At 53.0% G+C, this 27345-nt stretch overlaps 3 protein-coding genes across 14 annotated transcripts in view; 2 read left to right on the top strand and 1 right to left on the bottom strand.

The window, feature by feature from the left end:
• MYRF (myelin regulatory factor) overlaps positions 1–16529 on the top strand; it is a 32964-nt gene extending 16435 nt beyond the window's left edge. For 4 of the 10 annotated variants that reach the window (XM_053562081.1, XM_053562073.1, XM_053562083.1 and 1 more), the window contains 22 exons: positions 575–825; positions 904–1027; positions 2626–2821; positions 4086–4162; positions 4547–4657; positions 5002–5092; positions 5456–5656; positions 5874–5985; positions 6503–6612; positions 7290–7450; positions 7523–7595; positions 7869–7957; positions 8267–8335; positions 8721–8801; positions 8967–9055; positions 9158–9349; positions 9670–9921; positions 11728–11830; positions 12055–12129; positions 12503–12608; positions 13783–13857; positions 14050–16529. In XM_053562081.1, coding sequence (XP_053418056.1) covers positions 575–825; positions 904–1027; positions 2626–2821; positions 4086–4162; positions 4547–4657; positions 5002–5092; positions 5456–5656; positions 5874–5985; positions 6503–6612; positions 7290–7450; positions 7523–7595; positions 7869–7957; positions 8267–8335; positions 8721–8801; positions 8967–9055; positions 9158–9349; positions 9670–9921; positions 11728–11830; positions 12055–12129; positions 12503–12608; positions 13783–13857; positions 14050–14130 — 2719 coding nt within the window. In that variant the 3' untranslated portion in view covers positions 14131–16529. The remainder of the gene's footprint in view (positions 1–574; positions 826–903; positions 1028–2625; positions 2822–4085; positions 4163–4546; positions 4658–5001; positions 5093–5455; positions 5657–5873; positions 5986–6502; positions 6613–7289; positions 7451–7522; positions 7596–7868; positions 7958–8266; positions 8336–8720; positions 8802–8966; positions 9056–9157; positions 9350–9669; positions 9922–11727; positions 11831–12054; positions 12130–12502; positions 12609–13782; positions 13858–14049) is intronic. The other 6 variants (XM_053562076.1, XM_053562074.1, XM_053562075.1 and 3 more) reach the window with 6 other exon arrangements.
• Positions 16530–17286: 757 nt separating this feature from the next.
• On the bottom strand, positions 17287–21062 carry TMEM258 (transmembrane protein 258). Of its 2 annotated transcripts, XM_053562072.1 has the most exons (4): positions 20826–21062; positions 18971–19080; positions 18304–18440; positions 17287–17393 (listed from the first exon to the last, which is right to left on the bottom strand). In XM_053562072.1, exons 1-3 carry the CDS (start codon positions 20826–20828, stop codon positions 18314–18316), a joined length of 240 nt encoding a protein of 79 aa, XP_053418047.1. In that variant the 5' UTR covers positions 20829–21062; the 3' UTR covers positions 17287–17393; positions 18304–18313. The 2 variants fall into 2 exon arrangements, with proteins under 2 accessions (XP_053418047.1, XP_053418046.1); XM_053562071.1 differs by lacking the exon at positions 17287–17393 and having other exon boundaries at positions 18300–18440; positions 20826–20929.
• A 16-nt stretch (positions 21063–21078) lies between these two features.
• FEN1 (flap structure-specific endonuclease 1) lies at positions 21079–25611 on the top strand. 2 transcript variants are annotated; one of them, XM_053562070.1, is made up of 2 exons: positions 21079–21217; positions 23584–25611. In XM_053562070.1, exon 2 carries the CDS (start codon positions 23606–23608, stop codon positions 24746–24748), a length of 1143 nt encoding a protein of 380 aa, XP_053418045.1. In that variant the 5' UTR covers positions 21079–21217; positions 23584–23605; the 3' UTR covers positions 24749–25611. The 2 variants fall into 2 exon arrangements, with proteins under 2 accessions (XP_053418045.1, XP_053418043.1); XM_053562068.1 differs by having other exon boundaries at positions 21129–21317.
• The last annotated feature ends 1734 nt before the right edge of the window (positions 25612–27345 follow it).

The raw sequence follows: 27345 nt of genomic DNA, 5'->3' as shown, positions 1-27345 counted from the left end.
TATATGGAGATTTCATGAGAGATTTAGTTCAAGGGAAGATTCTGCTGTCAGAACATTTTATAAACTAGAAGAAGGGGTACTGCTGTACATGCCCCCCCAAATTCCCTGCCCAGGACACTGTCCCTCCCTGGCTTGGTGGCCCAGCCCCTCGTAGATTTGTTTTTAATGATGGGAGTTGCTCTCCATAGCGCCCCACTATAAAGAGTGACATGGGGAGTGACTGAAGGAAGAGACCAACTAACTCACTGATTGCTTAATGACTCCTGAGCACCCTATGTGTCAGGCCCTTTGTAGAGCATGATGGGGCCACACTGACCAGTCAGGTGTGAAGTCTCCTGCTGGCCTGAACTGCATGGTCTGAGGGTGGGGAAGAATGAAGGAACAGAAAATGACAACCTGGAGCCATGAGGGGAGGACCAAAGGGGCAAAGCCCAAGGGCTTCCTGCAGGAGGTGTCCTCTGGACTGGGTATATCCTGCCCACACAGTGTGGAGAGGGAAAAGGGGTGGGTTCTGCACCATGGGAAGGCCTCAGGGAGGACCAGCCCCCCATGGCACACTCCTTTGTCCACCCAGGCTCCCCACTCACCCCTCTAAGAAAAGGAAGCACTCCGAGTCACCCCCCAGCACTCTCAATGCCCAGATGCTGAATGGAATTATCAAGCAGGAACCTGGGACCGTGACAGCCCTGCCCCCGCACCCCACTCGAGCCCCATCCCCACCCTGGCCTACCCAGGGTCCACTGTCACCGGGCCCTGGCTCTTTGCCTCTCAGCATCGCTCGGGTCCAGACGCCGCCTTGGCACCCACCAGGCGCGCCCTCCCCAGGTACATGGCAGGCCAACACTTCTAGTTGGGGAGTGGGGCCCAGGGTCCAGGGCCCACATGAGTGTTCCCTCCCTCCAGGCCTCCTACAGGACAATGACAGCCTTAGTGGCTCTTACCTAGACCCCAACTATCAGTCCATCAAGTGGCAGCCGCATCAGCAGAACAAGTGGGCAACCCTGTATGACGCCAATTACAAGGAGCTGTGAGTGATCTCTGCCACTGCCTGCTCCTCTTGGCCACTGACCCCATCTTGGGACACCCCAGCCCAGGACCCCATCAATGCCCTAAAGCAGGGCCTGGAGGCACACTGTGTATAAGATGGCCCCGGGTTATGGAAGGGAAAAGAGGGAAGAGCTGGTCCTGCCCTTGGGAGGCCTGACCTAGCTGGCCCAGGCTCCCTGAGAAGGTGGTGTCTGCCTTCTGGGAACCAAGTCAGGGAGAAGTGGGCAGTTGGGCGTTTCCTGGCCCCTCTTTCCCCTCCTCCTCCTGCATTCCAGGAAGGTAGCCGGAAGCTGAGTATGAGCAGGGAGGGGACGGGAGGGGAGGACTAGGTCAGAGGATGCCTGGGCATTCCTAGCTCTTCCTCAACACCCCCACAGTTTCAGCTTCCCAGGCCTCAGGTCAGGAGCCCTGTGGGGACCACTCGCCTTGTTCTCCCAGAAAGCCAGTGGGCAGCTGTTATCCCACTGTGGACGTTTCCAGGCATGGGCAAGGTGGCTGGGACTCACCTTCTCCCAAGAACAGTGGCTGAGACCAGCCTCCTGGAGTTGTGCACGCTGGACCTTGTGGGATTCTTAGCTAGAAGTCTCCAGGGCTGGGGGTGGGTGTGGGGTCCCATGAGGTCCTGCCATGATCCCCCTGGCATATGGAGGAACCTACCTACTCTGATCTCCATACTCCTTGGGGTACCCCTGCCACTCCAGGCTCCAAGGCCAGGAAACTGACACCTGCAGCCCCCAGTGTGGTCCAGGCACTGCTGGGTGCTTTGCTAGGTTAGGCAGGTGGGTAAAGCCCCAAGAGGAAAGAGGTGGTGAGCCTGGCTTTCCTCAGACATTAGCCAGGCCTTGGGGAAGCATCCTCTCTGTCCAGCTTCCCCCAGGCAGGCACCAGCACTCCTGTGACCATGCCTGTGCCTGGGGACCCAGCTGAGGGTGGGCTAAGCCATGGGCCAACAATTGCCCTCTTTACTGCCACCTAGAGGTCTCCCAAGGGGCTGGGCTTGGGACACTGTCCCCAGCAACAGAGGGGCAAACTGAGGCTGAGTGTGAGGGTGAGTCTGGAGATGCCCTGGGCTTGAGCAAGCCGGTGGGCAGAAGTGCAGAGGGGCCTGGAGCAGAGCTGGCTCCTGGTTCCACCGTTTCCAGGGCAACCAGCTGTCAGGCACTGTGAGCCTCTGCAGACATGGCCCCTCTCGCCCCATCTCCCACAAGGGAGGGGGCTCCAGGCGGCCCTCTGGGAAGGAGCCAAGTGTGCTGAGGGGCTGTCAAAGCTCCTCCTCAGGAGTTCCCTCCTATTGGTCTGGCCTCAAGGGTCTTGCCCTGAGTACCCCCCACCAGGACAGGGCAGTGGCCCAAGGCAGGGAAGTAGAGGAAAACAGTGGTTGAGGAGTTGGCAGATGTGTGTTTAAATCCTCTCAGGGACTCAGTTTCCATTTCTGAGAAGCCGGGCCAGCCCTGTTGGTGGTGTGAGGATCTCGGGGTATGGGACAGGAAGTTGCTTTGGAACCCAGGCAGGTGGGAGGAACCAATGTTCCAGGCCTGGCATGGGGGGCCTCAGGTGAGTGCCCTCACGTGCTCCCAGGCCTATGCTTACGTACCGTGTGGATGCCGACAAGGGGTTCAACTTTTCGGTGGGCGACGATGCCTTCGTGTGCCAGAAGAAGAACCACTTCCAGGTGACAGTGTACATTGGCATGCTGGGCGAGCCCAAGTACGTCAAGACTCCTGAAGGCCTCAAGCCCCTCGACTGCTTCTACCTGAAGTTGCATGGAGTGAAGGCAGGCTTGGGGCTTGGCAAGGAGGGGAGGGCAGGAGGGCTCACAGCCTTGAAAGACCCCAAGGCAGAGTGTGAGTGTAAGTGTGTAAGTGTGGACACTGCCCATGGCTAAATCCAACCCGCCATTTCTCCCTGTGCCTGCCTCTAGGCAATGGACCCCTCAGCCTTCTCTCTCCCTCTTGCTCCCTGTTTCTCGTTCTACCCTGTGACCCCCCCCCCAAGTCTGCATCCTCAACCAAGATTCATCTCCTGATGCCTCTATCAGCTGTCTCAACTCTAGGTCCCCAAATAAACTCCCTGTGAACTTGCCCCTGACTTTTGGGAGTAGGGCCCAGCATCTTGGTTATCCAAGCCATAACCCCTCATCATGCACCTGGGCCTGTTGTTGCCCTGGAAGATCCCTCCAACTTGACCCCTCCATTCTTCCTCTGCCCTCTCCTGCCCAGGTCACCTGTCTCCTAGCCCAAGTGTCCACAGCTGCTTCAATTTTGGCACCCAGCTCAGGCTCTGCCTGAGGTGCAGGTGGCCATGGCACTCCCCATCCTTCTAAGGTCCCTGGCATTCTCCCAGCAGAGCTCCACCTTCAATCTGAGCCCACAGGGCATTGGGGATGCAGTCCTGCCATTTTCTGTGCCACAGCCCTCACATGCCCACTCACAGCCTCTGTCTTTCCCATGCCCCACCCTTCCTCTCTTGGCTACCTTCACAATGGTGTCTTCTCAGGGACACCTGCCCTGGCCCATTGCAACTTAAAGCACCCCCCTTCCCCCCCCCACACACTTCACAACCACAGTACTTGGTTGATTTTGAGCCTATGAGCCCCTGGGGTTGTGGCCAGAATTAGCTTCATGTTGTGAGTTGGGCAGGTGCGTTGGCATGGCTCTGCCAGTGTGTGTGTGGGTTGGAGGGGATGTGGGTGGCGGGGTTCTGGGGAGTGAGTGGCTTGGGTGTGTATGGAGGCTGGCATGAGGTGGGGGAGTGTGACGGTGTGGTTTTGGGGGGTGCAGGTGCTTGGGGGTGACGCTTGTGTGTCCCCATGCAGAAGTGGAGGAGTGGAGTGCTATGAAGGGTGCGAAGGGAACAGGCTGTGGGTGGGGGTGTGGGGTGTGCAGTTAGTAGAGGAGAGACCTAGCTTTGTGGAAAGTGAGGCTGAGGGCAGGGTGCTGCTTGCTTCCTCTTGAGTTCTGGCTGGGCTGGGCCTGGGCTGGGAAGATGAAAGGGGGTGGTAAGGAGCCTGAGGTGCCATTGGCCCCACACTTCCCCAGCTGGAGGCCCTAAACCAGTCCATTAACATCGAGCAGTCGCAGTCAGACCGAAGCAAGCGGCCCTTCAACCCTGTTACGTGAGTGTTTGACCCCGTGTGGGGGTGATACCCGGAAGGGCCAGGCAGGGGTCTCAGGGGCACCAGTGTCCTGCCCTCCCCGCCCCTGGTCCCAGACAAATGCTCAGTATGCAGACTGTCATCTCACCCCATCCCATAGAGGGGGAACCGGACTCTCCATATGGGGCAGGAAAGCTTCAGGGCCCACAGCTAGGAAGCCGTAGAGCTGCTTCTTAACCTTCCCCTTAAGTCAATTGAGGGTTCCAAATCTCAGGTCCCTCATCTGTGAAATGGGTCTCTGGGACTGTGCGCCCTCCCAGGCCTTCCTCCTCCACCCTGCCAGCCTGGCTGCCCCCTGCAGCCTTCCTTCCTGCCCCCCCTGAGCACCCTGTCCTTTCTTTGCAGGGTCAGTCTGCCTCCTGAGCAGGTCACAAAGGTGACTGTGGGGCGGCTGCACTTCAGTGAGACCACCGCGAACAACATGCGCAAGAAGGGCAAGCCCAATCCTGATCAGAGGTGAGTAGCCTGGACCCCTGCCCCGGGAGCCCCTCCATTTCAGAGGAGGAGGCCTGGGAGACACCACCCGATGAACATGTCGGGCGCAGAGTCCCAGAGACCCATTGCACAGATGAGGGACCTGAGATTTGGAGATTTGAGATTCAGTCCCCTCAATTGACTGAAGGGGAAGCACTATGGCTTCCTAGTTGCAGGTCCTGAGGCTTTTCTGCCCCCTAGTGGAGAGTCGGGTTCCTCCTCTATGGGCTGGGGTGAAATGACAGTCTGTGTACCGAGCATTTGTCCGGGACCAGGGGCCGGGAGGGCAGGACACTGGTGCCTCTGAGACTCCTATATTGTCCCAGGTACTTCATGCTGGTAGTGGCCCTCCAAGCTCACGCACAGAACCAGAACTACACGCTGGCTGCCCAGATCTCAGAGCGCATCATCGTTCGGGTGAGGGCCATCTCCCCTTAGGGGGTAGAATCTTCCCCAGAGCTGGGAAAGGCAGCATCCAGGAGAAATACTAGGATACTGGGGAGTCAGCCGCTGGAGTGCTGATACTGCTGGGCACTGGCTGTGTGGCTTTGAACAAGGCTCTCTCCCTCTCTGGGCTGCAAGGATTGCCTCACAGTAAAAAAAGCATGGAGGTGGACAAGACCTGGTAGTTTCTGGAATCTAACAAGTGAATAAAAATTGTCACGATGGGAGGGACAGTTTACGTTGGGTTTGGCGGGATGAGAAGCCTAACTGAACCCGGAGAGGCGGCTGTGGAGTTTCCTCCAATCCTAGGCCTGATCCAGCCCCACCTCCTGGTAGGCTTCCAACCCAGGCCAGTTTGAGAGCGACAGCGACGTGCTGTGGCAACGGGCACAGGTACCCGACACTGTCTTTCACCACGGCCGTGTGGGCATCAACACAGACCGGCCGGACGAGGCACTGGTTGTGCATGGCAACGTCAAGGTCATGGGCTCGCTCATGCACCCCTCGGACCTGCGGGCCAAGGAGCACGTTCAGGAGGTGGGGGTGGGGCCATGCAAAAGGGCGGGGCTGCTGGGCAAAGGGGCGGGGCTGCCGGGGAAATTGTGTAGGGCGGCCAACTCTGGATCTGATTCTTGCGACCCGGTAGCTGTTCTGCTCCCCACACTACAGCCTCCGGCTGCCATCCTGGGGTACGGGCCTGCTCTACACGGCCGCAGGAGGGGAGGGGCTCAGTCTCTGCCCTGACCTCTCGCAGGTGGACACCACCGAGCAGCTGAAGAGGATCTCACGCATGAGGCTGGTGCACTACAGATACAAGCCAGAGTTTGCGGCCAGCGCGGGCATCGAGGCCACCGCACCGGAGACGGGTTAGGACCAGCCCGGTGTGACCTGGGGTCCGGGAACTCAGTAACCTCGGACCTCTATGACCCCGCCCCCTGTGTCCTAGAAATCCTACTGCCAAAAACCCTTCCTCTCTACTCCTGCAACTCAACCCCCGGGGAATCACGCCCTCTAGGAGTCTTGCCCCTCCAGCCTCTGGAATATCAGGCCTCCCCAGGTCCCTAGAACCTCACCCCTGGGCACCAGAAGTCCGAGAATTGAGGCCCCCTAGGTGAATCCTGCCTTCAGTCTCCTGGAACCCTGATCCCTTCCTCTTGGGATCCTTTCTCCCAGGAGCCAGCCCCTGCCCCAGCTTGGGAATTCTACACCTTGAGCCCTGGAATTGTGACACTGTGAACACTTGTTCATTGGAGCTCCTTGATCTAGGGCTCTTTGGAATCTAAATCTCTAGGCCCTAGAACTTCATCCTCCCCAAACCTGTGCAATACACCCCTTCTTACACTCCCCCACCCCACATGCATATCCTGGCTTCTTCCTCACCAGGTGTCATCGCTCAGGAGGTGAAGGATATCCTGCCTGAGGCTGTGAAGGACACAGGAGACATGGTCTTTGCCAACGGGAAAACCATAGAGAACTTCCTGGTGGTGAACAAGGTCTGCGGGTGGGGGACTGGAGAAAGCTGGGGTGAGGGGCCGGCTGGCTGGGCAGCACTCATCTCCTCCACAGCAAGGCTGGAGCAGTCCGGTCTCCTCTCATGCTGTCTCCAGGGCCACCTGCCCATCCCACAGGGAATGGGGTGGGTGGTGGGGATTGGCCACTGGAGGCTGTGACTGAGGGCTAGAGGAACCTGATCTCTCCCCACCCTAGGTAAAACAAGGGCAGTTGTAGAACCGTTAAGACATTCCCATATGGTTACTGCAAGGCTTAACGTCGTGGTTTGTTGTGGGGGTGAACTTTGTAACCTACCTGGCATGAGGCTGGGCACCAAGGAGGCATGTGATATGTTTCCACCTCAGCTGAATAGTGAAGTGCTGAAGTCTGAGATACCATTGTCATCAGGAGGGGCAGTTCTGAGGGCTGAAGCCGTTAGGCTCAGGGAGCCTCTGAGGACAGAGATTTCTGACAGGGAGTGGGAAGGGCCATTCAGGTAGGGACAGCCTAGGCAAAGGTGTGTAGGTGGAATGCTGTTTGGAGGCAAGCATGGGAGTTGTGGAGCCCAGGCTGGCCTGAAAGAGGGGCTGACCCAGGTAGAGAGGCTCAGAGGGGCTTCCCTCCTGCTGCCTGATGGCCGGAGCCCTGGGGCTCCTGCACTGACTGTGGCCCATGGCAGGAGCGCATCTTCATGGAGAATGTGGGTGCTGTGAAGGAGCTGTGCAAGCTGACGGACAACCTGGAGACACGCATCGATGAGCTAGAGCGCTGGAGCCACAAGCTGGCCAAACTGCGGCGACTCGACAGCCTCAAGTCCACCGGCAGCTCAGGCGCCTTCAGGTGGGGGGGTGGGGTGAGGTGGGGAAAGACCCCCTTCCCAGAGCACCCCTGACCCTGGCACTCTTGCTGCAGCCACACAGGGAGCCAGTTCAGCCGGGCTGGCAGTGTCCCTCACAAGAAGAGGCCACCCAAAGTGGCCAGCAAGGTGAGGGTGAGCAGGGAGGGGAGGCAGGTCAGACCTGGGCTTCCCTCCTGCACGGCCCTCTTCCCACCTCACATCTCTCTGGCCGCACTGACTCCGGGCGCTTCCTTTCTCTCCTTCTGACCCTGTAGCCCTTGAACCCCCATTTCTCCTTCCTCCCGCTGTGTCCTCCCGGGGGATTGGGTGGTCCTTAGCAGCCCTCCTCTGGCAAAGCCCCCTCTAAGGGTAAGGCCATGGCCCTCTTCTGTGTCTTCCTTTTTTCCTCTTGGTCCTCAGGCATCATCCGTGGTCCCAGACCAGGCCTGCATCAGCCCACGCTTCCTGCAGGGAACCATCATTGCCCTGGTGGTGGTCATGGCCTTCAGGTGACTTATGTCCCATGCCCTGGAGGTGCCTGACTAGGAAAGTTAAGCTACCCATTGGGGTCAGCTGCTCAACCCTAGTGGTCCTCTAGGCTTGGGGAAAGAGGAGAACATAGTTTGGGAGCTCAAGTAGTTGAGGTCTCAGGGAAGGTGGGCCTTGTTCCATGCCCTTCCCACTGGAGCTGCGGAGACCCATTTGTAGGCATCACCTGGGAGCCCAGCACTGGGGCTAAGGACCACAGGCCTGGCCTGGAGAGGGAGCAATGGATGGTGGCTCCAGCTCTAACAGTGACACTTTTATGTGGCTCCCAGCGTGGTGTCCATGTCTACACTATATGTGCTGAGCCTGCGCACTGAAGAAGACCTGGTAGACACTGATGGGTATGTCCCTGGTGGGGCATTGGTGGGCAATCCAAGGTCAGGAGAACCATGGAGGCTTTCTTCTGAAGGGGCTCAACCTCAGGCTTTCAGCCTGCTGGGACCTGTGAGGGTGGCTTAGGAGGGTCTCTGGCGGGGGTGGGGGCAGCCCTTCCCAGGCCTGCTGACTTAGATGCTGCTGTCTGGCCTGTTCAGTGCTCCTCCAGGGAACTCGGCATCAGAGTCAGGGGCCCGGGTTGGAATGGGGTGGGAGGAAGGAAGGCCAGGGTGGGGCCTTGGGCTCTGTCAGCCTACTGTCACCCTAGCTCCTGGGGACACCTCTGACTGTGTCTTCTGTTCTCTTCTCCTCTGTGCCTATCTTACCCTTTGCCTCTCTGCTGCCCCTTAGCTCTTTTGCCGTGTCCACTTCCTGTCTCCTGGCCCTGCTCCGGCCCCAGCAACCTGGGGGGAGTGAGGCCATGTGCCCATGGTATGTGCTGACAAGCGCCCTCCCTCCTCTGGCTCCTGCTACCCTTCTTCTTGCCTCCTTCCCCTTCCCTCTCCGCCACCTCTTGCCCTCCTGCTTCCCCAGGACTCCCAGGCTTCCCCCCTAGGGGTCCTCTAGCTATTCTGAGCTTAGCCCACCCTTCCCCAGCAGGTCCAGCCAGAGCTTTGGGACCACTCAGCTCCGACAGTCCCCTGTGACCACTGGGCTGCCAGGCATACAGCCCTCTTTGCTGCTGGGTATGTGTCTGGGCAGGCATGGGCTGGGAGCGGAGGTGGCTGTATTCTGGGCTGGGGGCTCTGCTGCCCACCTCTAGCTCATATAGCCTCTGGCCTCCTCAGTTACTACCAGCCTGACCAGCTTGGCCCCAGGTCCTGCTGTCCGCGCCTTGGACCTATGTTCCAGCCACCCCTGCCCTGTTGTCTGCTGCTCCTCACACACCTCTAGCCCTGCTACTGCCCCTGGTCTTGGTCCCAGCTTAAACCATGGCCGTGGTCTCAGCCCCAGTCCCATCCCCACTACCAACCGCTCAGGTATGGCTCTCTTGGGGCTAAGGCTTGGGTTTGGGGGTAGAGGAGGCTGTATCTGAGTTCAGAGAAATGCCCCAAAGAGTCATTGGTGGGGAGCCTCTTAGAGCCCAGAATGAGGCTCTAGAGCAGTGGTTCTCAACCTTCTAATGTTGCGGCCCTTTAGTACCCACAGGTTGAGAACCACTGCTCTAGAGAAAGACAGAAGAGTTCCCTGGCAGGGACCAAGAGACAGATTGGGTTTACTCAGTCCATTGGGGTCCTAGAGATAAGCTAGATAGGAAGCAGCTAGCTCCTTCTTAGCCTGTCCCTTGTTTTATCCACAGGCCCCAGTCAGATGGCCCTGCTGCCGGTCACCAACATCAAAGCCAAGTCCTGGGGCTTTTCAGCCAATGGGATTGGCCACTCAAAGCATTCCAAGAGCCTGGAGCCTGTGGCCAGCCCTCCAGTTCCCTTTCCAGGGTGGCAGGGCAAAACCAAAAACAGCCCCAGACTCAATCTCCATGGCCGGGCTCGCCGAGGGGCCCCACAGCCTAGCCTGGGCCCTGCTTGGTACACTCAGGCCCAGGGACAGCCAGGTACTTGGCTCACCCTAGTACCCTCCAACCCTGCCCAGCAAGGCTCACTGGCCAGGGTTCATTTCAGCTCCATCACATGACTGCTTAGATGCAGAATTGTCAGTCAACAGGCATTTGCTGAGCAAGTATTAAGTATCAGGAACCAGGCCAGGAACTTTCTATAAGGTGGTCTCATTTAATCTTCACAATGCTCCTGCAAGAAAGGAATTGTCCCATTGTTCAGATAAAAAAATGGAGACTCAAAAAAAAAAAAAAATGGAGACTCAGGAGAAGTGACTTGCCCAAGGTTGCCCAGGCTAGCATCAGCAGAGCTGGTATTTGTCTCAGGTCTGCCTGGAGCCTTCACCATGCCAGGGAGGGTACTGTATGGCCTACCCCAGACTTTTGCCCAAACCTCAGACCTTTGGTTTTAACAAAGCTAGAGAACCTTGTATTGCAGAAGTTTTTACACAGGGTTCCTTCAAGATTCCCCAGGGGCTATCCTGGGAGGCAGGGAGCCTTCCTGGCTTCAACCAGGTAGCTCTGCTCTAAGATTTGAACCTCCTCCTCAAATTTTATTTAGTAGGTTTTGTAGAAACTTTGCAGGGATTGAAGTTCAAAGTGATGGGGAAGCTTCAAGGGGACAATCTCACCAATCAGCCATTTCCTGGACTGCTATTCTATGGCTGGCTCTGGCCCGGGCACGGGGGGTGATGAAGACAGACATGTCCCTACCCTTAAAGAGCTTGCAGAGATGAAAGCACAGCAGTGTGATGAGGCTCTGAAGGGATAGGCAGGTAGCTTTGGGACTGCAGAGGGCACTTAATCTGGGCTAAGGTGGGGAGGTGATCAGGGAGGAAGTGACATTGGAGCTGAGTCTTTGAAGGGCATTGGGAGTTTGACCAGAAGGGACTCATCTTGTCTGTATCTGATGCCTGTCCCTGGCTGCATAGGGTATTCTGGGGTGCCTTGGGTCCCTGGGTTGTGCCTCATATGGCAGCAAATGTCCAGTGGCCCCAGCTTCGTCCTTTCTGGGTGGAGTGGTTAGGCAGCAGCAAGCCTAGGATGGTAAATGATGATGGGCAAGAAAGCCTCGTGTCTCCCACCTCCTATCCAGCCAGCATGTCTGCAGTGTACTTGTTCAGTGAGGGCTATAAGTAGTGGCTTGCTGGTAGATGTCTAACTGTTGGTTCCCTAGGGCCATGGCTAATTCCAGGCTGTCACTGTAATGTCACTGAACTCAGAACCAAGGAGAGATTTGTGCCCAGGAATTGAGGCTTGTGTTCCTGCACACTGCTGGCAAGGGATGTGGAAGACCCATCCCTGCTTCTGGGTGTTCCAGTTCGGTTGAGGAGCAGACCTCAAGCTCATAGAGACTGGCTAGTCCTGGGGCTATTGGTGAAGGGGTGTGGTGCAACCCCAGTCACGGTGGGGGTCTGGAAAGAATTACCTGGCTCGGCAACTGTAGCACAGTGGTTATGGTGCTGGCTATATGCACCAAGGCTGGCGGGTTCGAACCCAGCCCAGGCCAGCTAAACAATGACAACTGCAACAAAAAAATAGCTGGGCATTGTGGCAGGCGCCTGTAGTCCCAACTACTTGGGAGACTGAGGCAAGAGAATCGCTTAAGCCCAAGAGTTTGAGGTTGCTGTGAGCTGTGACGCTACAGCACTCTACCCAGGGTGACAAAGTGAGATTGTCTCAAAAAAAAGAATAACCCAAAACTTATTCATACTAAGTATGAGTGCCTGATCCAAGTCTGGTAAGGAAAGACTTGACTGCTTCTCATTTGTGTTCTCTCTTATCACCTTCCTTCCTTCCCAAAAGCCTTTCTCCTTTCAGACCCAGTACCCTCCCTGACCTCCATCCAGGTGCTGGAGAATTCAATGCCCATCACCTCCCAGTATTGTGCTCCTGGGGATGCCTGCAGGTGGGCTGGGCTCTTGCCCTTCACTCCAGGGAGGTCCCCTCAGATGACATGAGCCCAGGCAGTGTGGACGCCCAGATCTTGCCCCACTCAGGGAGAACCCTACCCCACAGGGAAGACCCTTTCCAGGCCTCTGAAGGTCTCCTGTCCAGACTAGGGGCTGAGGAGCCAATGGGGGAGGCTTTGGCAGAATGGTCTTAGGCTAAAGCACAGCTTTGCCCCTTCAGGCCTGGAAACTTCACCTACCACATACCTGTCAGCAGCAGTACCCCACTGCACCTCAGCCTGACCCTACAGATGAAGTGAGTGGGGGTGTGGGGGCATTGGAGGGGAGCCAGGGAGAAGCAGCTGCAGAGCCTTAGGCTGGCCAGGTCTAAGGCCAGCCCAAGGGCCCAGTAGGTTTCCTATATGGTGGACCCAGACAACTTGGGGGAGGGGGCTGAGGAAGGATGCTAACTTCATTGCCATTGTGGCTAACTGGTTAAATGACCCTTGCCTCTCACGGGATGGGAGGACTATATGGGATGGTGGATGGGGAGGGTTTGTACCCAGGAGGACCTTAGTTGTTATACATTGCTTTTGGGCTGTGTGAGGATTCAGTAGCTTGTTTCAGGGGTGGGGTTGGGGTTGAGGGCTTCCAAAACCCATTTCCCTACTAATTGGGCCTGTCCCCAGCTCCTCTTCCCCTGTGTCGGTGGTGCTGTGCAGCCTGATGTCAAAAGGGGAGCCGTGTGAGGAAGGGACCTTTCCACAGCATCTCTACACCCATCAGGACACTCAGGTAGGTGGGACTGGGAAGCTGCGGGCTGGCCAGGCCTGAGCTTCCTCTCCCCGGGCATAACTGGGCCCCTGAGTGGTGAGGAGAGGGAGCCAGGAGTCAGAGGGAAGGTATTTCCATAAGGGACACCCTAGGGCCAGGCCTCTGCGCCCCAGGGAGGGGGCAAGCCTGTACGTGTCCATTCTACTACTCGCCTACCTGGGTGGGCCATGATGGAGTCTTAGGGAAGGAAACAGCCTTGCAGGGACTAAGCAGGATAAGCTCGGTGATAGGAATGGTGGGAGTCTTGGGAGCATGCAGCAGGGAGGACTGAAAGGCACAGAGGAGAGTTAAAGGAGCCTACAGAGGTAGGAGGGGGCCCTGACCTCATGGGAATTTGGCATAGTTCACCCTACGATATCAGAAGACCCCTCAGGCTCTGTGTGGGGGCTGCCTCTTGGTCTGAGAGAAATGGATGGCTAGACTCTGTCACTGTCCAGCTCCTCCCTGGCCACATAACCAAATGTTAACAACTCTCTGGTGTTGATGGACCACTAGTTTCTCTTTGGGCCTGAAAGACCATGGAGAAGACTCTTAGGACAATGGAAGTAGTGATACCTCTTCTCACTCCTTCATGTGTTTGCTCAGCAAATAACTACTGGGGCCACTTTGTCCCAGGCCTGTGCTGGGCCCAGCTGCAGGGGAGACAGAGGTGGAGTAGAAACAGCTTTGACCTCCAAGAACCACACTCTCTAGTGAGGGAGAAAAGACGTGCAGGAGGCAGGTCTGTGAGTGTTCCAGAGAGGCAGAGGCCCTGTAGGCAGCAGAAGGAGCCCAGCTGGACACATATTAGTCATGGTGCTCAGGTCTGACCTGAGCCCACAGACAGAGGTAAAGCCAAAGCCTCAGGTAGGAGATGGGCATGCTACCTCCAGCCTTGCACTCCCCTGTGAAGGAGAGAGCCAGACAGAAGTGGGTGTGAATCTTAGCTCTGCCACACCATGTGCTTTGTTGGTGACTCAGTTTACTCATCTATGCCATGGGGCTAGGAGCAGCACAAGCGTCACTGGATTATAGTGAGGGTGGGGTTAATGATACTTGGACGTGCTGGGAGCACAGTGGGTAAGGGGACAGTGGTAGGGGGATGCTAGTTGGGATGGGGCAGAGGGCCCCTGACCTCTTTCCCTTCTCTATCCAGGGCATCTCTCACCAGTGGCCAGTGACCATCCTATCATTTGGTGAATTCACCTACCACTTCCGGGTGGCACTGCTGGTGAGCATGGTACCCCACCTCCCACAGAGGTCCAGGCTCCTCTATCTGTAGTGTGGGGCTTGGGAATGAATGGGGGTTTGCAGAGCACGTGACAGGACTTGGAGCACAGTATCAAGCAACATCAGCAGGGGAGTGTCACCTGCCCTGTACCCCTAGAGCTGCCTCACCCATTCCCACTGCCCTTCCCTCCAGGGCCAGGCCAACTGCAGCACAGAGGCCCTTGCCTGGCCAGCCACAGACTACTACTTCCGCTTCTACCGCTTGTGCGACTGAGCTGCCCTCCTGAGGTGGCACCACACCAGGGCCCAGGGGTCCTTGCACACTCCTCTCACACTGGATGCAATGGCGTTACACTGGAGCCTGCTGCCAGCCAGCTCTGCTATACACTGGCCTGCCCCAAGACTGGGGAAACTGGAAGTCTTCACACTGGAGTTGCTGTTCCAGCTGGTCGGCCCTCACATAGCAGAGGCAGCTGGAGAGACAGACTTTCTGGACCTTCCTGCCTGCCACCTCCTCTGCACCAGTTCACATCTGTCCAGATATGGTGGTTAGAAGGCTGGCTTCAGGTGCACTGGAGGCAAGGGGAAGCTGTGACCCTGATCTGTCCAGAGCCCACTCTCCTCTGCCTCCCTATTTGAGACTGGGAACTACGAGGACCTGCCTGCCTTTGTGGTCAGCTGAGGGCCTGGATCCAGCCCTAAAAAACTTGGCTGGACCCCTGTGAGTCAATGGAGGACAGACAGCTTTCCCCCTGAAAGCTGCTCCATGGGAGACAGCTTGGTACTGCACCTTTTGGGGTTTGACTGTTACCTAGACTTGGAATTTTAAGCTTTAAGTGTGGACCAGGCAGTTGGCTCCCCCAAACACCCAGGGTAGCCAAGGGCAGCCCCGGATGGGTCAGAGACTGACTTTGTGCCTTAAGTCCACTTAGTGCCTGGTGAAGCCACTCTCAGCCCTTCACAGGACAGAACCAATAGCTAAATAAGCCTTAGATCCTTGAACTTGGAACATCCCAGAAGAGAAAGTTCCCTATGACCCCCTAGACAGTGTTGCTGGCCCACTACCTGTGTTCCTGGGAGTGTCCAGAGCTTCACAGTGGTATTGGTGACCACATCATTCTTGCTGAGCAGAGGAGCTGGAACCCTGCAAGCAGCAGGCTGGTCTTGGCCGGCAGAGAGATGCCAATAGCTTTTGCTGTTATTAATGAAGTAATTACTAAATGCACTTAGAGCAGGGCAGGAAAGAGTGGAAGGACAGGGCTATCAAGCCCACAGCAGGCCAGAGCGGTTCCTTGCTCCTAGGGAGCCTCAGAGACACCGCTCCCACTCCTGAGCACCAAGACTCTGGTCTCTCCCTCCATTCTTGTCTGCTGGTGGCCTCATCTCCACAAATCAAAGGCTCCCTTGCTGGAGTCAAGCTGGAGGGATCCACGCTCGGCCATAGGCCCTGTCTGTCCATCCCTCCAAGGAACAGGAATGGTAGGCTTGGGTTAGGGAAGAGGTTTTATCTCAAGTGCCAACCTCAACATTTAATAGTGGTGCCCGGAGCATTCTGAGGCCATGCCCAGGCTCATGGAAGGAATGTGGTTGTTGTTCAGCCATATCTGCCACAGGCCCAGAAACAGGAAAGGGAATTACCATCCATGGCTTGTGGCACTCTGCCAGATCTTCAGGTACCAAGCCTCACTCCCTCCTACCTCTCATTCTCAGCTTTGAATGGGAGGCCTTTGGGGGGAGGGGCTGAATTCCTTGAAGCCTATGAACTGCCGGACTCCCTTCTGCATTGATCTCAGAGCACTTATCCTCAAGATAGGAAGCACCAGAGTATATAGGGATACCCTGCCTGCAGCCTCCTGCCCAACCGGGCTGCACTCCCTCACTCTTGTCATAGGAATTTGAGTCCCCACGCCCTTCAGGGGGCCTACACTGGCTCCCTCCTGCCCCAGGGGAATCCTCTCAGCAATGCCTTAAACGTTGAGCCCCGCCCCTCATAATAGGACTCTCTGGCTTCTTCCCTGTGGATACGCGTTCTTGGACCTAGCCCTTCAGTCCTTAACTGGAAAGTGACCCTCCTCTGCCCTTCTGGAGTCCGTGAGACGCACTGTAGTCCCAGCCCCATTAGCAGCTGGCTCTGTTTCCATGCCTGGGGAGGGATCCTCAGTGTAGGGGTTGGGCCAGGCTGGGACTCCAAAGCTGCTTGAGGGGGTCAACCTTGGACCAAAGTTGCCTTAATAAGCCCATGGTAAAAGAGACTCAGGGAAGGCGAGGGGGCTGCCTATTGGAGGCTGCCAACTGCCATGCTGGTACTAGGATGTGGGGGTCTCACCTCCAGCCCCAACGTGGGGCCCAGCAGGCCACCCCTCCTCGTCTCCCTCCCCTTTCCTCTGGCCTGATCTCCCCTAGCTTTAAGCTGTACATAGAGCCTCCCCCTGCAAATCCCCTGCCCCCACCACTCCCCCTTAGAAGCCTGCATGTGCATAGAGCACCTCTCCCAGTTAACTACCAGTTCCCTTCCCTGAGCGCTGATTCATATTTATATCATGTACCAACTTTTGACTCTGCGGTGGGCAGAGGAAGGCAGTCCTGAGCCTGCTTGCTTCCTGCCCTCCCCCAACTGTTCTTTTCTTCTGAAGTAAATATACATATATAAATAAATGTATAAATACTGCTTTGTATCTGAGCTTGCCTCCCTGTCTCTTACTGGAATTGGTCTGGTGGGAGAGGAAGTTACCTGTAAGGCTGGGATCAGTTGGAACTCAAATGTCTTTTTGAGAAGTCCGGAATCTCCAGGGCCACAAGCCAGATTGATACCTTGTTTCCCCAAAAATAAGACATCCTCCGAAAATAAGATGTCCCCTGAAAATAAGACCTAGCGCATCTTTGGGAGCACACCTTAAAATAAGACACATACACTGTCTTATTTTCGGGGAAACAGGGTACTTCATACCCCTTATCTTTCTTAGTTTCTATACTAGGGCTGGGAATGGACCCAGCAGCCCCTCCCCTAGACACACCTCCACCTGCCCATGTACCTGCCACTACCTACCTGAATGAAAAGAAGCTACCTAGCAGAAAAACTTTCTTAGGGGACAAGCTGAGCCTAGTGAGGGTGCCCCAGCCCAGAGAAGGATGGGTATGTTGGGTGGGGGAGGGCATAGGTCCAGGGCAGAATAAATTGGTGTGGCTCCTAGAGATCTGTTCTAGAAACAACAGAAGAGAGTAGGCCTAGACCCTTCCTATACACAGGCGATCCTTAAATTCCAATGACAAGATATCCCTGCCACACAGCCCTCACCTGTTAGAGGCAGAAAGCAGGTTTCCCAGCAGCTGGGAAAGGCAGGCAGAGGAGAAACAAGAAAGGGTGACACTGGGAAAACCACATAGATCCCAGCACTATACCCATGCAATGAACACCAGACAAGACTGTCACACATCTGCCTTTATTGTGAGCAGCAGATGGGACACTTCCAGCAATATTAAAAAAAAAAAAAATTAATTTACAAAAGCAGAGATTCAGTGAAGCCGCCTGAGTGGTACCTGAAAGAGGAGAGGGGCATCAAAATGAGACCACTGACTCTCCTTCCCACCTCTCTCCCTGAACCCCTGTGCTCCCAGGGCAAGGGATGATGAGTACACTCTTTTGAGAATGAATCACCAGAGCAGACTCTCAGCAACCTGTTTGGGTGATTATCTGCAGCAAGTTTTAGTCCCAGATCTTGCCCCTCTTCCAGCCAGCCTACTTCCCAGCAGCCTATCCAAGTCATTGGTGCATGATTTTTTTTTTTTTTTTTTTTTTGCAGTTTTTGGCTGGGGCTGGGCCTGAACCCGCCACCTCTGGCATATGGGGCCGGTGCCCTACTCCCTTGAGCCACAGGCGCCACCCTCGTGCATGATTTGTAAGAATGCAAGTATACAGGGGTGCCTGTAGCTCAGTAGGTAGGGTACCAGCCACATACACCCAGGCTGGCAGGTTTGAACCCAGCCTGAGCCAGCTAAACAATAACAAATGCAACAAAAAAACCCAGCCAGGCCCTATGGCTGTCTCAGCTACTTGGGAGGGTGAGGCTAGAGAATTGCTTAAGCCCAAGAGTTTGAGGTTGCTGTGAGCTGTGACGCCAAGGCACTCTACCGAGGGCAACATAATGAGACTCTCTCAAAACAAAAACAAACAAAAAAAAACAACAAAGAATGTAAGTGTATAACCTATACCCATATCTTTATGTAATTCATCCCAAAGCCAGATTGAGGCTTTCCATCATGTGAACTAGGAACTGACAAAGGAGACCAGACTTGGCTCAAATCTCCATCAGCGGCTATGGCTAGTCCCAATCTACTCCACTGAGTCAGTCTTCTTTAACCAAGAAGTCATATAGATAAGACCCTTTGGACCCTGCTGATGTGGGCATGGGGAAATTTCTCTAGGGTGCTATCTTGCTACAGCTCTTACCCTCAGGAGCTCACACGTAGATGCCGACCCACAGCAGCAAGAAGAGGACTCCAAAGCCCATAAAGAGCGAGGCCACCAAGGAGATGAGAAGCTCTTTGTAGATATCTCGAGTGTACTTGGTAGAAGTGACCTCATAGCTGAGCAGGGCTGTTAAGGCAAAGCAAAGGGATGGACAGCAGAATGCAGGGAGCCTGGCCAGTAGCCATCTGAGGTGAAAAGCACGGGCTGAATGCTTTCTGGCTCAATGCATCCAGGCAGAGGGGCCCAAGAGATGATTAGGATTATGGTGCTCCATACTACCCCTCCAGCACCCAGGATGAAAATAAGACCCAGGGGAGGTAGGTCACTTGCTACAGGTCCTACAGCTTGGGAGTGGTGGAGCTAGGACTAGTCCTCAGACCTCTTTGACACCTGAGCTAATCCTTCCCTATACCACTTTTCCAACTTCAGCTCCCCAATTTCCCTCCTCCAACAGCAAACTGAACTCACCTGAACTTGAGAAATAAGACCACATCCTGACCTTGGGCATCACCAGCTTTTCCCTCCTTCCCTCTCCCATCCCCAGTGTGGTGTACAAAACTGGCAGGGTACATGTACCTGGCATGGTTTCTCCCTCATCTTCCAATATCACTAATACCAGACTACTGGCTGCTCAGTGAAAGGATACACGAAGAACCAGGCAGTGAAGAACATGCCAATGGCCAAAAGCACCACAGTCAGATGGGGGAAGACAGCTGGGTTCACTGGGCTGGTGTATCTGCTCATGGCCTCGAGCTCCTAGGGGAGGGCATGAGATTAAAGGCATCAAAGAATCATGATTTCAGCCTGGGGAGACTGTGGGGTTATCAGAGAGCCTTGTGCTGCTATGACTGCTAGAAGCCTATTTCAACCTAGAAATGTGGAAATCCTTCAGACCAACATCAATTGATTCAATACAGGAAGAACAATTACAGATCTACCTTAAAACTGAGGAGACACTTTATCTTTCCTTTTTGGGATAGTCTCGCTCTGTCACCCTGGCTAGAGTGCCATGGCATCATCATAGCTCACAGCAACCTCAAACTCCTGGGCTCAAGAGATTCTTTTGCCTGAGTTTTTCTATTTTTAGTAGAGACAGGGCCTCACTCTTGCTCAGGCTAGAGTGGAACTCCTGAGCTCAAGTATTCCACACCCCTTGACCTCCCAGAGTGCTAGGTTTACAGGGGTGAGTCACTCTGCCCCACTGACACTGTATCTTTTTAATATTAGACAAGAAGGGCAGCTGAGAGTCAGAGGCTGAGACACAGGTGATTAGCTGCACATCAATGGCCCCTGGCATTTTCTGAGGTCAGGGACATTATAAAAATGCAAGCAAGGTATGAACTCGCTGCCTGGGAAAGAAAGTTTGCCTACAATTTCTGAAGCTTTGTGGACTCATGTCTATAGACACTATGCTAAGAATCCTTGAAGTAAGTTACAGAGCCCGGACTGTCACCCAGATCTCAACTTCTAATTCAATATTCTTCCCACTACACTATTATGGAATATCAGGATCTACAAGCAAAAAATACCAGTTAAAATTCCGAGTCTACTTAATGAGTTTCAGGAAAGCAGTTATGATGATATCTATTTCATACGGCTGACCTACAATATAAGAAAGATGATGAATGTGAAAGCATCTACTTTAGTGCTTAGCATAATGTAATCGCTCAATAGGTGTTTGTTTCCTTCCGGAGGTTGTAGGGAAGATTATGAGATAATGCCTATGAACCAGGGCCGTAAACGTAACGCTCTGTACAAACGTTAACTTCATTGTCACCCATCAGCCAATGCTTCTAAAATCCAGAACATAACAACTCTAGAGAAGTAAACTGACCCCATTGTTCTAAGAGACACTGGAATTCAATTCAGTAAACAATTATGTCCCCCTTCCCCCCCAAATGATAAAGACAATCACTGCTATTTATTGAGCCTCCAATTACAGGCCTCCTGCGTCGCACTAGCAATACAAAGATGAATAGACTTCATCCCAGAGCTAGATGCACGTCAGACGGTGGTCACTAGGAGGCGTGGCAGAAAACAAAGAAGTCCATGAAACGTGGCCAGAGGTCTGTACAGAGGTTGTGGGCACTCCCAGAAGGGACCGGCCAAGTGCCTGAAAAGCTTTAAGTGCTTCACCAAGAAATGACATTTACCCAGGGCCTTACAGGATGGGTGGAAGTTCGGCAGGGGGAAGAACTTTCCAAATAGAGACAACAGACCACAAGTAACAGAGATAACAAGCTTGAAGGTATTCAAAATACACCCCACACCCCTAATCTTTAGAAGTCGCGAGCTCTGAGCCCAGCCTGAGATCAAGCCCTCAGCCTAAGAAGTTCATGCAAAGGGTTTTCTTTCCCCATCCCTCAGCCAAAGCTGGAGGTTCCAGGAACGTCCAGCCCTCTGATGTCCGAAGTCTGAGGCCTCCGCGAGACCAACGCGGTGTGGGTCAGGCCCCGAGTGATCTTCGCAACCCTGTCCAGAACTCCCTTCATCGTTCTCACCATTTTGCCCCGCACAGGGTAAGCAGCCGCTCCGCCACCGGAAGAACACGTCGACCGGAGCGGGCGCCTTGTGTAACCGGAAGAGGAAGTGCCCCGCGCGAGAGGCACTGTGGGAATTGTAGTCCTGCGATTTTGTGTGTGGCGGGAGCTGGGGCCTGCGGGGGCCTGATGTGGGTGGAGTAGGGGCAAGAGGAGGATTACCGTAGGACAGGGCCTCTGAGAGTGTTGGCTCTCCTTGGAGGTGAGAACCAACACTCTCAGAGCAGTACAAGCAGCCTGACTGGGAGCAGCCGTCCGAGGGGGCGGAGCCTGCACTACACTCCCGGGAGGCCGTGCACGGCCGGCCGGTCACGTGACGGGAGCGCGGGCTTTGGAAGGCGGCGGAGTGAGAGGTGAGCGGCGGCCAGGCTGAGAAGGGATTGCAGTTTGGGATTGTCCTGGGGAACGCTACGCCAAGGGGAGGGCTCCGAGGTGTCGTGCCCCAAAAGGCAGGTAAGGCTCCATGGGAAACGCCTCCTAGAGCGACGAGGTCCGCTCTTCGCTGGCTGCTGGAGGGAGCCCGGGTCTGCAGTGCGCGGGATTCGCAGTAGGCGGTCCTGCCACTTTTCCGCTGTGAGACTTGGGCCAGTTGAGTACCCTCCGCGCCTTTTTCTTCATTTGGAGAAAGACGTTAATAACTTTTACCTTATGAGGTAGGGGTGTATTTTTACTAAGACTCTGGACAGAAACATTTTTGAAATTTTACTCGTTTAGGCCACTATCCTGACTGCCTCTCTTGGATGCCGCAAGAGCATAAACAGATCACAATGAATGGTCATTTCAGTACACATCCTAGTAAAGCATCTGACTTGAGGGATGAAGCAACGGGTTGAATGGGTTCTGGGTGGGGGTCATTTACAAAATACCTGGTGTTACGTAGGGATAATAGAGATTTACAGCTGTTGTCACAGTTAACCTGGCAGTCATCCCGCCAGACAGGCAGGATGAGAGAACTACAGTTTACTGACGTAGGAATGTCTCACAGGTGGTAAATGCTTCAAGGCCAGTGCTTTTGCCACTCCCATTCACAGGGGAACTAAAATTAGATGCTTCTTGAAGGAAGGGTGAGTGGATGGCAGGAGGAGCACAAGAGTCTTATGCTTCAGAAAGAACTATGCGGGGTGGCGCCTGTGGCTCAAGGAGTAGGGCGCTGGTCCCATATGCCGGAGGTGGTGGGTTCAAACCCAGCCCCGGCCAAAAAAAAAAAAAAAAAAAGAACTATGCGAAGGAAGAGTGGGAACAATTAGAAGGCCTGGTGAAATACTTCTTAGATTGTTGGACACCTATGGCCAGTGAGTACAAGATGACTTTAAATTGCACCCCAAAAGTACCCTTTTTAATAGTTATACATTTAACACATTAAAATGTAACTGACGTAACACAGATATTACCTAAGAGTTCTCTTTTCCAACTTTAGTTTTGTTTTTGTTTTTTTTTTTTAAGAAAATATTAAGTGAACAAAAGTGCAGACTTTAGTCAGAAATGGCAAACATAGTGAGGTGGTCTGGAAACATTGCCTTAGGAAAGAGTTGATGACAGGCCTGAACCACAAAAGTACAATACTGGGCTAAGTGACTAGTTAGTGACTAGCTAAGTGACTAGCATGCCAGGTTCCTAAATCAGGACCTGGGGTAGGGTAGGAGCTGTGGTGTTTTTCAGACTTAGTGAAATGTGGAGAGAAAATACAAGGGGAAGGACTTAAAACTCCTAGAAACATCATGGTAAAAGTAGAAACTCTTTTGTGCTGAGGGGTTGCTGAAGAGATTACAGCAGCATTTGAGAAAGCTACATTAATCCCTCTTTGCCTCTTATTTGCCAGTCGTTCTTCAAGATACCCTTTATCAGTCAGATTTCTCCAGAGACTCAGAACAAATCATTTATATTTTTTATATTTGTTTAACTGGTATTTGCCTGTCTTTCAAGGCTCAATTCTGCCACTGTGATCCCTGGGTTCCTCAAGCTGAGCCAGTCATTTCTTCTGGCCTTCCCTGGTCCTTGATGTGGACATTATGTTGTAGTCCTTTTTGTATAATAGATAATGCCTCTGCCTTAGAATATGAGCAGTGTCATGGGCGGCACCTGTGGCTCAAGGAGTAGGGCACCGGTCCCATATGCCGGAGGTGGCGGGTTCAAACCCAGCCCTGGCCAAAAACCACAAAAAAAAAAAAAAAAAGAATATGAGCAGTGTCTTATTCCTCTAAGCACCCAGGTCAGTTCTTAATACACAGTAAGCCTTAATATTAAATGAGCAAATTCTCCTGCTACACTGTAAATGTTTTGAGAATGGAGACCTTGTCTTTTTTTTTTGAGACAGAGTCTCAAGCTGTTGCCCTGGGTAGAGTGCTGTGGCATCATAGTTCACAGCAACCTCCAATGCTCGGGCTCAAGCAATCCTCTTGCCTGGGGTTTTCTATTTTTAGTAGAGATGGGGTCTTGCTTTTTGCTCAGGCTGGTCTGGAACTCATGAGCTCAAGCAGTCCACCTGCCTTTGCCTCCCAGAGTGCTAGGATTACAGGCATGAACCACTGCACCCAACCAGAATGGGGACCTTGTTCATCCTTTCATCTCCTGCAGTGCTAACTTTGTCTTCTCTATTTTGCTAAATTTAATTAGCTAAAGAATGAAGTTGGAATGAAGTTGGTGAGATAGCACCATCATAAGCCTTGCTCCTTTTGTATCCTTAAAGTTCTTCTTTCTCTTATTTGCCTTTCTTTTTTAGCTGTTCCTCCTCTGGTATTACCATGGGGATTCAAGGCTTGGCCAAACTAATTGCTGATGTGGCCCCCAGTGCCATCCGGGAGAATGACATCAAGAGCTACTTTGGACGCAAGGTGGCCATTGATGCCTCTATGAGCATTTATCAGTTCCTAATTGCTGTTCGCCAGGGTGGGGAGGTGCTACAGAACGTGGAGGGTGAAACCACTAGCCACCTGATGGGCATGTTCTACCGCACCATCCGCATGATGGAGAACGGCATCAAGCCTGTGTATATCTTTGATGGCAAGCCGCCACAGCTCAAGTCAGGTGAACTGGCCAAACGCAGCGAGCGGCGGGCTGAGGCAGAGAAGCAGCTGCAGCAGGCTCAGGCTGCTGGGGCTGAGGAAGAGGTGGAAAAATTTACCAAGCGGCTGGTGAAGGTCACTAAGCAGCACAACGATGAATGCAAACATCTGTTGAGCCTCATGGGCATACCATACCTCGATGCACCCAGTGAGGCAGAGGCCAGCTGTGCTGCCCTGGTGAAGGCTGGTAAAGTCTATGCTGCGGCCACCGAGGACATGGACTGCCTCACCTTTGGCAGCCCTGTGCTAATGCGACACCTGACTGCCAGTGAGGCCAAGAAGCTACCCATCCAGGAATTCCATCTGAACCGGATTCTGCAGGAGCTGGGCCTGAACCAGGAGCAGTTTGTGGATCTGTGCATCCTGCTGGGCAGTGACTACTGTGAGAGTATCCGGGGCATTGGGCCCAAGCGGGCTGTGGACCTCATCCAGAAGCACAAGAGCATCGAGGAGATTGTGAGGCGGCTTGACCCCAACAAGTACCCCATACCAGAAAATTGGCTCCACAAGGAGGCCCATCAGCTCTTCTTGGAGCCTGAAGTGCTGGACCCAGAATCTGTGGAGCTGAAGTGGAGTGAGCCAAATGAAGAAGAACTGGTCAAGTTCATGTGTGGTGAAAAGCAGTTCTCTGAGGAGCGAATCCGCAGTGGGGTCAAGCGGCTGAGCAAGAGCCGACAAGGCAGCACCCAGGGCCGCTTAGATGATTTCTTCAAGGTGACTGGCTCGCTCTCTTCTGTTAAGCGTAAGGAGCCAGAACCCAAGGGATCCATTAAGAAGAAGGCAAAGACAGGGACGGCAGGGAAGTTCAAAAGGGGGAAATAAATGTGCCCCTCCCCCATTAATACCTCCTTGACCTCAGAATATTTGTCTTGTACCCTCAAGAGCTAGAGCTAGAGAAACCTCCATGGGGGTGTGGAGGAGAGTCCATTGCTTTACTAATAATATCCTTCTCAGTATGCTTTTCCTTTTTTTTGCAGTTTTTGGCAGGGGCTGGGTTTGAATCCACCACCTCTGGTAAATGGGGCCAGTGCCCTACTCCTTGAGCCACAGGTGCCATCCTTTTTCTTTCTTTTTTTTTTTTTTGCTTTTCCATTTTTTACTTGTTAATGGCAGGGAGGCCACAGAAGTACTTTGTTTTCTCTCTTAGCTCAGGAAAGTATGTCAGGCTCAAACACAAACCACTTCTTAGGCAGCTTAATGGACACTGAATCCATTGTTACTGAGATCGATAGCAACAAGTCTTAGAGAAGGGAGAGGGAGATACGTACTGGAGACAAAAGACTGTATGGAAATGATTTCCTGCCTGGCCAACTGATGACCAGTGAGAGATGATTGTGGATCCAGACTGTGCTTTTCTCTCCAGCTCAGCCTTGACACTTAAGAGTCGTCAGGAAGACCCAGTCTTAACATGGGAAAAGTGCTGAGAGATACGACAGGCAGAGAGCCATAGCCCTCAGAGGTGGCAGCAAGGATTTAATTATTGGATATGTCTTGGTGTGGACAGAAACTTGAACTTGCTATGTAGTTTGAGGCTGTACAGTTGGTTATTCAGAGGAATAAGGTGGTGATGTTTCGGCCTTTCTGAGGCAATCACCTGAGTTGAAACTTTGGGATAATACACTGGTTTTCATGTACTGTTTTTGTTTTCAAGTTATGAAGAGAAAAAAGCCAATAAATTTATAAAAATAACCAAAGTGTCCTGTTTTTTGAGAGCATTTGAAAATATCTCAAGTGCCCCAGGCTCCAGGTAGAATGTAATGTTCTCCTTTTTAATTAAGTAACATGCTGGAGGCTGAGTGCTTTGGTTTGTGCCTGTAATTCCAACAGTGTGGGAGACTAAGGCCAGAAGATTGCTTGTGGCAGGAGTTTAAGACAAGCCTGGGCAAAATAGGTAGAGCATGTCTCTACAAAAAAAATTAAAAATTAGCCAGGCATGGTGATGTGCACCTGTAGTCCTCACTACTCAGGAAGCTGAGGCAGGAGAATCACTTGAGCTCAAAGCAGTATGCACCCACTGCACCCAGCTTGGGCAACAGAGGGAGACCCTTTCACACACAAACCCATTGGAATGACGCCCTATTAACAAGAGATGGTTTGAAAGTGGCCACAAAGTGGCGCTATGCCCCGCAAAATGGCCACAGCTGCTGTGCCAGTACTAAAGCCATTTAGAGGAAGCTGTATCTGTCTGGGAAAGTAGTTTTAATAAATTGAATGGATTTCAAGTCTTCCACCTACTTTCTGTGAGGTAAGCAATTCCTTTGAGAAAGCCTCACAATTCAGATCAGCTTCATTATAACATCCAGTTACTTTGCCCTTTGGAAACCACTTTCTTGTTCCTTTTGTAACATCCAAAGCGGATTGCTATTTCTTAGGGAGATGGAATGTTTTTGAACTTTGCAAGTTTTCTAATCCTGATAAAGCTTGGTGGGGAGCTGGCCCCTTTGAGTTTGTGAATTTTAGCATTCCCATCACTGCCATTTCAAGTTAATGAGGACACTTACATAATTTTCTTATATTTAAGTTGACAATGTCTTGACAGATTAAACAGGTAGAAGACTAAACCAGTGGTTTTCAAATCTTTCAATGGAGCTAACTCATTTTTAAGGTGAAATCCCAGGTTATAAAGAGTGCCTCTGCTTGAAGCAAGAATGGGAAACTGTCTCCCAACAGTGAGCTCATGATTAGGGCACTCTTTTGAAAATCACTGGTGGACACAAAAAGTTCTATTCTGAGGGAAGAGAACTTAGGTTCATTCACTGCCCTACTTAGCAGTTGTTGACAAATGAAACATTTTCCTAGATTAAACCAAGCCACGGAACTTGTGTAAGCTCCATTTTCTGATTCAAGCAGTTTAATTCTAAACCTGTTGAAATGGTGATAGGGCTTTAGTGATGGTAAGATTTCTTAGTACTGCCTCAGTGCCCCTAACTATAATTAAGAGCTTATACCCTGGAATAGTCAGGTATGTCATGGTTTGATTTTTGAAGCGGAGTTGCTTGCTCATTGATCTAACGTTGTATGGGCACACTGCAGGGAAAGTCAATTATGCCTCCAAATATTCTATTTTTGCTCCGGAGAGCTGTTCTGGTAGGATGGACGATTCAGAGGAATTGCTCTGTAGTTTAGCTCTGAGGCACTGTGCTTGCAGAGGAAGATTTAGGCAAATAGGATTCTTGGGCGCTAACCATTAGGTAATATAGAAATGACTTGAAAAGAGAAAATGTTTCAAAAAGGAAAAATTATCCAAAAGGTTAGGTCATTGCCACCCGAGTAGGAAGTTGTGCTCATGAAACCTGGTGAGTTATCAAGGCAACCTTGCATTCGAACATATTGCTCTTGCCACCCTTGTCTTGGTGTTTTCTAGAGGGTCCTGATGTGTCTTCCTTTTTCTGTCCAGTGGACTTATATAAAGGGGTCTT

This window comes from Nycticebus coucang, chromosome 14, assembly GCF_027406575.1.
Source record: "Nycticebus coucang isolate mNycCou1 chromosome 14, mNycCou1.pri, whole genome shotgun sequence".
NCBI lineage: Eukaryota > Metazoa > Chordata > Mammalia > Primates > Lorisidae > Nycticebus > Nycticebus coucang.
This window is presented reverse-complemented; position numbering and strand designations above follow the sequence as displayed.

Coding starts and splice junctions, on each gene's coding strand:
- FEN1 (XM_053562070.1), top strand. CDS start 23,606: ATGGGGATTCAAGGCTTGGCCAAACTAATTGCTGATGTGGCCCCCAGT.
- TMEM258 (XM_053562072.1), bottom strand. Junction 18,441..18,970: donor TTCACTGCCTGGTTCTTCGT/GTATCCTTTCAC, acceptor AGCCCTGCTCAG/CTATGAGGTCACTTCTACCA.